The sequence below is a fragment of the Blennius ocellaris genome, assembly GCF_963422515.1.
Source record: "Blennius ocellaris genome assembly, chromosome: 2".
NCBI lineage: Eukaryota > Metazoa > Chordata > Actinopteri > Blenniiformes > Blenniidae > Blennius > Blennius ocellaris.
In genome coordinates, this window is record NC_137651.1 from 17534030 (window position 1) to 17546378 (window position 12349).

Consider the following 12349-nt stretch of genomic DNA (forward strand, 5'->3'; position numbering starts at 1 on the left):
AGTAGTGTCTTGCACGGACATGTCGAATCAAGAGAAAAAGACAGGATCTCGTCTTGTGCGATGCGCTCTGATGCTTACTGTATCTGTGTATAGGATTTTAGGAGAGAAGGGATGTAACAGAGGTTTACCGCTGGGTCAACAGCGGGGTGCCCAGCTAGTCCAGCTAGAGTTCTCAGGGCTGTCCGCCATCTGAGCGCCAGCCATGACCTCTTTTTCTGCCTGTGCATGGCCACAAAGCCAACCAGGTCATGCGAGGAGATGAGGTGATTTCTACATACGCATACATTGATACGGAATGATCCACAAAACTGACAGAGGATGGAGAGGAGCACATTGTCATGATTAGTGGACACATTTTTTCTTGATTCATTCTCCTTTGTGAGAATACAAAAAATGCCAACAGAAAATGCCATAGTAGAGACTGATCTATAGTGTGTAGGTGTCGGGCTCTTTTAATCCCTAGCTCATTCAAGCATGCATACTGACAGACAGAACGTTGTGTGTGAAGCTGATTGATTGGATCACTTTCACTGAGCATGCAGATTATACTGTTAGGTCATCAGGAGTGTGAAGCCGGGTCATACCGGTGCCGTCTGTCAGGGAGGGAAACAGCGGTGCTGTTGAGACACTGAAACCTCTGAGGACCACATCAAAGGGCAAAATCTAAGTGAGACCACACAATTATCTGACTGAGGCGTCATTACTGTGGCAGAACAATGACATACACACACACTAGCACATACATTTAAAAAAAAAAATGTATGTGCTAGTGTGGACATGAATCTACACTGAGACACGCACACAGGAGATGCAGTTGCAGGCTCTCGTCACAGCTGAGGAGCTGCCTATTCATCTGCACATAAGAGGACAAAGCGAGCGTACTGCACTCAGGAAATTGCAGCCACGCAATTTACAATCGTTAAACGGTGGTGGAGGACACAGTCACAGACACACTCCTGCAGTTTCATCAGACACTCACATACACACACAGAGTCGCACACGAGGACACACTGGTGCTGGTTGTTTCCCGGCCTGGGTCTTTGAACAGTTCAATGAGGACTCTTTTCAGCAAAGTGAATAGCCCCTCTGATTCTCTTCCGAGCTCGGTGTGTGTACGTGCACGTTGGGGTGTGAGCGTGTGTGATTGCCAGACTTGTGCGTGAATACCGTGTGTGTGTGTGTGTGTGTGTGTGTGTGTGTGTGTGTGTGTGTGTGTGTGTGTGTGTGTGTGTGTGTGTGTGTGTGTGTGTGTGTGTGTGTGTGTGTGTGTGTGTGTGTGTGTGTGTGTGTGTGTGTGTGTGTGTGTGTGTGTGTGTGCGCTTCATCTTTTGTGTGGGCCCAGCTGAGGGGTGAGAGCTGTTTTGCATGTGGCTCGCCGTCACAAACGAGCTGTTCAAGCCCGAGTTTGAAGCCCGAGGGATCCTTTCAAACAAGCTGATCCTTCTTTTTGCTCTTTCATTCGGACCTGGGAAAACATTACCTCAGTCTAAGAGTGCAACTGTATCTACACAAGTGTCTACTCTCTGCGCTTATTCAAAGGTCACCAATGTGATAATTAAAAAAAAAAAAAAACTGTTTCATTCTGATTTCTCAGCAAATTTGATCCCATGTGCTGATTTTCTTGGATTCATCAGATTGCAGTATATATGTTTCAAGTTCAAATGTTTTCAATTATGTATAACATTAAGGCAATGCTTTTATCTGAAGAGCTTTACAGTAGCACAACGTTATATTTATAGTGTCTTCTACTTTCCCCCGAATCAAGCCACTCAGCTAGAAAGGACCACTTACAAATAAAAGGTTTTTTGAGTTTGTTTGTTTGTCTGTTTGTTTGTTTCTTGTAGGAAAGTCAGTTCATGCCATTACAGAGTCTGGACTGTGTCTGTGTTCAGCTTCTTGGTAGAAATAGGTTTCCCTCTAGTGTGAGTGATGTATAACAAGTCACCAAAAGAAATGACAAGAAAAGACATGAATGTATCATGGGTGCAAACTCACTAAGTAAATCAATCAAAGGATGTCTTGGTGTTCTTTGTTTGTCAAAACAAGTCTGACTTAATTACCTCTCTCTCTCTGTTTTCCATCTGTTCCCATTTACTATTGCCTTAAACTTCCATCTCCCCGTCTTTTTTTTTTTTGCATCCTGTGCACATTCTGTCTCTCCTTCATCCTCCTTCCCCTTGGCATCTCAATCCAGGTGATAATTTACCAGGGCGGCCAGGTCTTCAGCCTCGCCAACCACCTCATTGGCCGTGTGGGCTTTGTGGCCACCATGCCAAGCACAAGTGCCTCCATCGTCATCAACAACACCCAGCTATCCGACACTGGGACCTACCAGTGCCTGGTCAACAACCTCCCAGACAGAGGCGGGCGCAACATCGGCGTCATTGGACTCACTGTGTTGGGTAAATAAATGCACTTCAACATCCATGATTGTTCAGTGAAGAAAACAAGTGTCGCACAGTGTTGATACTGATAGTTTGTTAATGAGGGTTGGAATATCCCGTTAGCCCTAAATGCATTTTAAGTGATGAATCACATGAAGCACATGAATTATGTGTTATGTATTACAAAGAAAATGAAAAAAGTGTTACTTTGGACAGCAAGCTTAAATGTCAGTCATTAGACCTGCCTGAACTCTCCACAGTAGTTTTTCTTCGACTGATATACAATATTGCCCACATGTGGAAAATAGCTCCATCACCACCAAAGCCTTTGGTTTTGTGAAGCAGATACAACATTAGCTTACTAAAAAAAAACTCCTACCTATTCAAAATAAAAAAGAAGCCATTTTCTAATGGCCTTTTATGGTGTTCCTTTTGAACCCCAACATTAAGTTAAAAACAGATTGTTTTTAACTTACCTTTTAAATTTGTGTCTTTTTCTTGTAGCACTTTGACATTGTTTTAATGTAAAATGTGTTATAAATACAATGTATTTATTATTATTATTATTATTATTATTATTATTACTGATCTATCAACTGAATTGTTATTGGTATTGGATGTCCCGTTCGAAAACTAAGGTATGTCTTCTATCCTTCTCTTCTACAATGTAAATTGTGCAAGTAGGATTGGTGATAATAGTAATTTACTTTCATTTAATAGTAAAGAGGAGTTGTTGACAGGAGTGAACACTGAAGTATTAATAGCCAACTCAATAACTCAATATCCAATCTGGTGTTACTGGTCTTACAAGACTGACTGATGAACTATCAGAATTATCTTTACAGCCCAATGCAGAGTATACATGCTTCCTCATTGTTTCATTCCTGTTGTTTTGTTCCGGAAGGTTGTTGTTGACGATTACACATACATATTGTGCTCGCAAGTAAAAATCATATTCTTTTCCCTTCAATAAAGTGAACAAAACAGTTAGTTTTTTTCTAATTATTATGTATGCTTTATGAAATGGTAACTGCAACACCACCCACTATCTCCATCTGCCAGTGCCCCCCTCTGTGCCAACATGTCGGGTCCAGGGTGCGCTGGATGTGGGCAATGACATCATGCTGCTCTGCAACTCCGAGGAAGGTATTCCCACGCCATCCTACTCCTGGGAGAAGCTGGATGCGCTGCCCAAACTGCCACACAACGCCATGCAAGGTATTACAAACAAGCTGGCCGTTGGAGTCCCCTTTTGCCCCACCTTCGCCGGTAAATGTCACACATATAATTTAACTGCGACCAAATCCACCATCCCCACCACCTGTCATGTCCCAGGCCCGTCTGATGGTTTCCCCTCCACTGACCCCGCTGAGGGGTGATGATGGAGAGATACAAGCCTGTGAATTTGTGAATGAGCTTATGTGTGTCAGCAATGTGTTTTTATAAGTGAGCAAAAATATATATGTTTCTGTTGTTATGTTAATGTTTTCTTTGCTCCCCTCATGCTGAAAGCCAACTGTTATCACCTGCCACTGTGAAAAAAACTGAGAGGGTGTGATCATTTTGGTCACATGTGACCTTCTTTCACCATCCAGCTTAAGTGGATCGCAAAACCAGGTTTTTTTTTGTTTTTTTTTAAAGGTTTTCAGCATCAGAGAGCATCTGTTTTGTGGACTTTCCTTTCTTTTCCAACTGTGCTTGCTACACAGTGATCTAATCTTCATCACCAGTCACTTTTTAAAATCTGTACACTACTGGACAATCAAAGCCTGAACAGGAGAATATTTCATTTTCTTTTTGTTTTGTAGAAAGATGTTATCTAAGCAGTTGCTGAGAAAGAAAATTGTAATAAATGAATCATAATTGCAAATGCAGCGGTGGATTGTGTTCTGTTGAATTCATGTCAATTATCTGCTTTTGAGAGATTCTCATTTGCATGTTTGGCAATCGGCCCTTTGAAATGTTAACATCAAAAAGAGCTTCAAAGAGGCCAAATTGTTGTTTCACCAACACTGAAAAGGCTCTGGCATAATGGGACGAACGGATGAACATTAATAAAATGAAACTTTTCTTAAATCTAAAGCAAGCTCGAGGAGGTATGACAGCTATCCCCTACTGATTAGCTTATTTGCATATACAGTTAATTTCCATGCAAGGGATGCAGCCTGCAACGTACAGAGCCATCATGGGTATCTACAGGTCTTTTTGGCAGTAACATCAGGGTGTTGAACTTATTTTAGCCACAAGTGGCCCCAAATGATCCCAGAAGCTTCAAACAGTTTCTAATTGTGATTTGAAAATGATTTTTGATGCACTTTATTTAAATTTCTTTTGAAAGAAGTAGGAATCTGATGTCACATTTGCCAGAGCTTTTCGCTCCAAGTTAATGATTTTGACAAAAGCCAAGATTTTTGCAGATTTCAGCAATGATTTTCAGCAATCAGCAAATATGTTGCTGCAAGCAGCTGCTTAGTTGTAGGTCTCAGAATTGGACCTTGCTCGTCTCTGTGAAACAATTCACAGCTGTAAAATTTGAATTATTAGAATTTATTCAAAGAAATTAGCAGTCTGTATCAACTTCTTAAATTTTTACCCTTTGCAATATCATCAAGTGTCTCCTCTGATGGGCCAGTTTTGGCTGCATACTGTTGGTTTACATTAAACTTTAGACTTAAAATATATCAACAAATACAAATCACATTTAGTTATCAAATATCTTGGAAAGAGGAAAAACATTTAACTAATCTCCTTCCAATATTGTTTTAGCTTGCATTTTGTCTTTAACTCAATGAAATTGAATCCTGTAATTTCCAAACATTTCATGCATTTACTTCAGCAGAGGCATCTCTGATGTCTCTTAGCCTGATGAAATGTGACAATATGTTGTCTCGAAAGGGCTTGAGGAGATTTCAAAACCATGATTTAGAATTACCATCCACATTGGAAAATAAACCAAGTTCATTAAAGTATCTGAGGGCTCTTATATTTATTAAAGATAGTATTTTAAGTGTGCAAATGGATTTATTTTCCTATGTATATAAGTATGGTAATTCTGAATACTGTTCCTGATGCTCTTTCGATGCCAGTCGTGTACAGATCTGTGGCTTTTCATGTCATCATCTATAAAAATCGATCTGAAGCTTCACTGTTTAACTCTAATTTACATTGCTTGTCTACTTTTCATTTGGAAGTAAATAGTACCCTCTAGTGGTATAAGGAAGTAGGACTGGATTTGGATTTATATGAAAATGGAATAGATAGAATGCCTCGCTCATGGTTTTACTCATTTTAAAGTGCTTTATACATGTTTTTTAAAAAAGTCTGTTTTTACACTGGCATCATGCTTTGAATCCTATTACTCACCATTTGGCTCCTTGTGTGTGTCCTCCAGACCAGATGCAGGGCACTGTTACACTGAGAAACATCAGCACGAGCACCACAGGAGTCTACCAGTGTACCTCCAGCAACGCTATTGGCAAAAGCACATGTTTACTCAATGTGCAGGTTGTTGCACGTAAGTCAACTCGAACACTGCGACTTTCATGCGACACCACCATCGCACACAGAGGGCACAGCCACCTGAGTGACAGCCACCTGAGTGTGTTCAGGGATTTACAAATATAGATGAAAGCAAGCTGCCTCCCTGTCTCTTTCCAATGCTGACAGGTGGGAGGAAAAAGGATGGGAGGTTTTATTTCTTTGAGTGACATTTGTCAGAGGGAGACGTAAGTAGATAAGCAATGGCACCAAACAAGTGACACGAATCTTGCACATGCCAGCGATTTCTACGTCTGACACGAACACATAGAAAAGCCAGAGTTCGTTCAGGTCAATAGGGTCAGACAGTTTGGATAGCTTGACAGTGAAGAGTGCAACGTGGATTTATTTTTTCTATCTGACGGTACATGACAGGCCAGCGCTCACTATCGAGGAAAATCGTTACTGTTTGTCAAACAAAGTCTTTTAACCACAGAAAAACAGGTATAATAGCCACTTTACACAAGTACATACGTTGTGAAATACTAATATTCTGTTCCTGTTTGTTTGTTTGTTTATGTGAAATTAAAAATGCACTGAAATTACAGATGGATTAATTCAACTTAAATTAATAATTCCATTCTGTTTGTTTCATGTCTTGCTACCTATCCAGGTTGCACTTCAGTTCAAAGTCATCTTGGATAGCTTGAACTGACGTGTGTAAAGTCTCGAATGCAAACATGATCCCTGTATTGTGTGTTTTTGTTTTGTAGCACAACCTCAGCGCATCGGTCTGATCGTGGGAACCATCGCCACTGGAATCCTGGCTGTTGTCATCTGCTCGTTGTTAGTGGTCGTCACTCTCTTTTATTGGAAGAACAAGAACAAATATGATGAAGAGGAGATCCCCAATGAAATTAGGTTTGGCGTCCATCAATAATTTTTGTTTTTCTACATGAATGTTTCAATGTTTTTTGATTTTTTTTTTTTTTTTTGTCAGGTTCATTAAACACAAACTCCATACAAATACTTATAATCTTTGCGAATTTCCTTAATTCAAAATAAAGATTTATATATTTTTATATTTAAAGCTTAACTAAAATAGATGGATGGTGGATCACTCCACCAGAATATGCACATTAGTTTTCTAAGGTAAATAAATTGGTGAGAACATTTCACAAGTTCGATTATAACTTTATTTTAATAACACCGGATACAACAAAGTCATTTCAGGGCACTTTTACAGAGAAAACTCAAAAAATCCAAATGAGCAAACATAAGTGACTGTGGTAAGTTATAAACCTCAAATTCTATGGGAAGAAAACTTTTCAGAACCAGGCTCAGAGGTGGCGGCTTTCTGCTATTCCAGTTGGGGTGAGGGGATAGAAGGAGTGTGGCATTTTCTGCAGTTTGCTGGTATTTTTTTTTAATTCTAGACTTTTGTTTTAGTAATTTCTAATTGATCTTTTGAACCGAAGAAGAGAAAAGCAAAATATAACGGTTGTTAATTTCTTTTTTATTACAATTACCTGACTTTACTGTTTGTAACTTTTTATTGGTAGAACTGTTTTGAGAACTGTTTCCATGATGCACCATGAGAACATAATTTGTATTATAGTTACAGACTTCACAGAGAAAGAAAACCGTATCTCTCCTGCTAATTTTGTTGTAATTATAAACCCAGCTGATCATTTTGAATTGTTCAAACATACTATGCATGGTTTGTTTCATACAAACATAGTTTGACTTCGTTGGGCAGATAAACAATTAAAAGCCTGACATTGCCAGCATCCGTAGCTCCCATTGAAATAAACAACAAACCACAAGAGCATTTTGTGTTTATCTCTGGCAGACATCCTAAGAGAGCTGAAGTTGGTAGCAAATGAAGGCTTTTTAAAGCATATTGTTCTCTGCACATGTGGTTTCATAACAAAAATCCTTTCGTGGCCCTTGATGCGAACCACATACTTTTCTGCTGTTGCCCTGTTAATGAACATCGTTTTTAAAATACTGTCAGGTAAACACAATATATATAAATTGAACTCCTCGGATTCAATTGACTGTGTTTATATTTATATATGGGCGACCGTGGCTCAGGTGGTAGAGTGGTCGTCTTCGGAGTGAGAGGTCCGAGGTTTGATCCCAGTCTACACCGGTCTATGTGTCGAAGTGTCCTTGGGCAAGACACTGAACCCTAAATTGCTCCCAGTGGTCGACTAGCGCCTTGCATGGCAGCTCTGTCCCATTGGTGTGTGAATGTGAGCGTGAATGGGTGAATGAGCTGATATGTAAAGTGCTTTGGGACTACCTCAGTGTGGTTAGAAGGCGCTATATAAATCTTTACCATTTACCATATTTCCTCAACAGGGAAGATGACCTTCCTCCCAAGAGGTCATCTTCGGTGAAGGCTTTCCATGCAGACGCCTCGTCCTCAGAAAATGACACGCTGACGTCCACCAACACGTACAACAGTCGTTACTGGCACAACCCCAAACCAAACTATGACACCAACTCCTACACGCGCTACAATGGAGACACCCGTCAGACCTTCTCTGCTGCTGCTGCTCACGGAGCGCATGGACACGGACAGGCCCAGAACACGACGCACGGCCACACGGCCGTCACGGCTCCGGGCTCGACCCCGCTGTCCCGTCATGCACCGCCCACGACGACGACGGCGATATCGTTCGCCAACGGCAGCCACACGCTCCCCCCACCCAAGACTCTGGTGGTCACCACAAACTCTGCCCCATCCCCTCCCGCCATGGTGCGTAGCAACGGCTCTGTGAGCCTCAAACCAGTGGTGACGTCCACACACGGGCAGCACACGCACTCGTACGCCGTGAGCCAGGCTACGCTGGAACGGATGGGGGCAGTGCCGGTCATGGTGCCCGCCCAGAGCAGAGCGGGCTCGCTTGTTTGAAACCCGTTTCCAGGAATTTTTCAGCTTTGAAAACAAGACTCACAGAGTGTTTTGGTTGTGATGTTTTGAAATCCACAGACTGAATATGGGCTGAAACAGCCCGCTGCCCTTTACAATTGTGTCTTTCTGTATGTCTCGACCTTTTTATCACCAAACAAACTGGGATTTTACAGCGCAGAGTTCGTTTAATGCCAATTCTTGATGGACAGAAACTTTTCATTTTGTAGGCAAGCACTACATCAAATCTGATCATCCCCATGTTGGATGGATTTCCCTGGGACGGTGCTGGATGGTTTCACAAGGATGAAGCAAACCATCCCACAGAACCTGGATTCTCAGAGTATTTTCAGGGCTGGATCATTGTGATGATTGTGTGTCTTTATTATTATTTTTTTAATACTGTTTCTGTTGAAGTTTTCATTGGACGCAAAGCAACACAAGGCATTGTCTTCTCAGCTGTGTCCATACTGCATGGTCATACAGAAACAAGCTTGGATTCCCACGCAAGTGCATGAGTCCCTTGATTCAGGCGAACAAATGAAGTCAGTATTATTTCTCACAACTTGTCCTCACACTGGTGATGTTTGATTGACACTACTGATCGCTGCATTGCAGAAGTGAATGTTTCAATGCGTGTTGGGAGCAACCAAAAGAATGAACGTAAACGAATGAAAGTATGATGGATGAAATGGCCTTAGAAGCTTAAGAGATGGGGAGGCTTCGCCGGGTGCAATACAGTAATGATATACTACACAGAATTAAATATTTTAATCATGGTTTTTTTTGCACTTTTCAGAGCAATTTTATATCAAATCTGGTGTCTTATAAACTCAGTCTTACTAGTAACATGCTTCACCTGTCAAACACAACTGGACTTTATTACTCATACAAAATGATATGTAAAGATGGTATAAGTGCTAGATTTTTGCTTTTCAGAAAGCTACCTTTTCTCTCATTTCAAGTGGGATTGTTACAGCTCGGCATCTGTATGTTTCCCTTTCTTTCATTTTTGAGAAGAAATCATGCTGAAACAAAATTTATAGAAAGGTAAAACTATTAAGCTATTAATTGAAACATACCATTTTGGAATTGTATTAATCGGATATCTAATTGAGAAAAACTTTAAAACAGTTGAACACTTCACAAAAACTGATTTATAGTCTTTTATTGCTTATCCATAATATTTTCTAATGTAAAATCATTAGTCCAGAATTAAGCCAAAAATTACTAATTGGTGTGAAATACAGGAAGTTCAGAGTTTTGGGGGACACTGCCACTGCCATAGATATTTATAAATGCTTTATTGAAACTAAAGATAATCCATATTTTGAAGTAATTCCCCCCACCCTCCATGAGAAAGACCAGTACCTACTCTTACATTTACTGTACATATTACAACAGTAGGCTGGAGTGTGAGTCAGAAAACACAACATGTCTGATATGTGTTTTACAACTCATGTGTCTTAATTTTAAGACTTCAGTCACCACACTGGGTTTGGCTGACACCGTTAATGCTTCAAATGCCTATTGCTGTAAATGCTTGTTTTTTGAGTATTGTCCATTCATTACAGGATTTGAGGTGATTGCAGTGTGCTTCAATGGGTCAACATGTTTTAAGAAAAAACACCTGCAGGAGGCTGTAAATGGTAGAAGGTAACAGCACTTTGTTTCTGATTGTCTTTATCTATATTTTAATCAGATTTCATAAGAGGAATAGTCTGATCTATTAGCGTTTCCAATTCTAGCAATCCTCATTTCTTTGTGCCTGAATGCACGAGAATTTCGAAAAAAAACAACAACATTGATGCAATAATTGACAGAGAAACAGTTTACATGCAGTAACGGAAAAAAGTGTTGTCCTTTTTTCCCCTTTGTGTTTTTCTGGGGGAAAAAACTAAACCTTTTTTTAAAATCTTACTGAGGCAAGATATACAAAAAGTATCTCAACTTCAACCACCCAAGACATATTTTATAATAGAACAGTGTAAACAGTTTATGTAGTTTTTAAATATAGTGTTTTGTATAAATGATTGAACTGATTTAATCTATTATTGAGGATAATGGATTGTTCAGTTACGTTCTTGTAAAAGGTTTATAATTCCACCAAATATTTGGACAACATGAGCAATAAATATTAACCAAAAGATATTCTTCTATATTAGTAGTGTGATATTGACATCTAATCTACATATTAATGGACAGAGATGGACTCGCTGGATAATAGTCAACACTGGTTTTCTAAACTCCAACAGTAATCCTGGATTTTACCATTTTTTTAATTTTTTTTTACTTTGACATCATTGTGAAAATTGCTAAGGATCAGATATGTTTGTGTTTTGTTCAGTATCGGAATTCAGTAGTGTTGTGTTTATCATTGTGGAAGAATCATGGCAGCGTTTGACCAAGACTTGATTTTCTCGGCCACACATGCATTCACTCGTTTCTTTTGCTGGTTTGTTGGTTTCTTCCCTTTTCACTGCAAAATTACTGTTTGTAAAAGCAAAAGTACCTTCACACATTGTTTTAAAAATACAGAGTGGATGGAAAGGGTTAAATGTCAAAAGAGTTGTTATCTCCTCTTTGTCTTACAGTGTTTTCAGGGTGAAGTCTTCTATCGGTGGAGATTTCACTCACCATATCCCCACAGTGTCCCCCTGCCCTGAATACTGGCTGTCAACAGTAGGGAAAAAAGCACATTTTTTTTCCTCTTCCAAGGCCTCTGGCTTTATTCTTCCTACAGAGAAAGAATGGCAAGTTGAAAAGGCTAAACTGATAATAGCTTACGCTATCCTCTCTTTGCAAGAGAAATAGAGGAAAGAGACCACAATCAGTAGAAATGTAAGGTTTTTAACCCTTATTATGTTCAACATCTCATTGTCTATCTTGGCCATAGGCTGGCGTGTGGTGCACAAGGTGGTGTATGGGTTGTGTATATAAATAAATGTCATATATTGCCAATAGTAAAACCAATCTGTACATATGTAAAGATGAAAAAGAATCAAAAACATACCATCTTGTTCTTACTGTCGGGTTGAAATGAAATAGGAAAAAAAAATAACACTGGAACTTATAGTAAATAAATATTGTTAATACATTCTAGCTGGCATCTTTTTCATTCGTTTGTTTGTGTGTGTGTGTGTGTGTGTGTGTGTGTGTGTGTGTGTGTGTGTGTGTATGTGTGTGTGTGTGTGTGTGTGTGTGTGTGTGTGTGTGTGTGTGTGTGTGTGTGTGTGTGTGTGTGGGTGTGTGTGTGTGTGTGGGAATAATGTTGTGACAGATGCATGTATTCAACCCGATTGGGTTTGGACTGCCTTCCCAGACAGAAAAATAATCTGGGCATACAAATACATTTTACACTGGATTATTCCAAAGCAATCTCATTCTGGACTTTAGCTGTATAAAATTCAAAAACTATAATTTAGCTTTTCCATTCAGGAAAACCCGACCAAGTCGACCATAAGAAAAGATTTCAGGCTTTCTGCATTAAATTTATGTGGAAATCATTTTCCAAAGCCTTTGCTGCAGGGTGCTAAGTAAACTGTACAATGGAGGAGAATACAGAATG

The 12349-nt window shown here is 39.8% G+C and overlaps 1 protein-coding gene across 1 annotated transcript in view; it reads left to right on the top strand.

The window, feature by feature from the left end:
* Window positions 1-11856, top strand: part of igsf11 (immunoglobulin superfamily member 11) — a 109566-nt gene extending 97710 nt beyond the window's left edge. Inside the window, exons 4-8 of the mRNA XM_080508061.1 lie at window positions 2195-2402; window positions 3447-3602; window positions 5776-5898; window positions 6635-6782; window positions 8229-11856. Coding sequence (XP_080364187.1) covers window positions 2195-2402; window positions 3447-3602; window positions 5776-5898; window positions 6635-6782; window positions 8229-8784 — 1191 coding nt within the window. The 3' untranslated portion in view covers window positions 8785-11856. The remainder of the gene's footprint in view (window positions 1-2194; window positions 2403-3446; window positions 3603-5775; window positions 5899-6634; window positions 6783-8228) is intronic.
* Window positions 11857-12349: the final 493 nt, after the last annotated feature.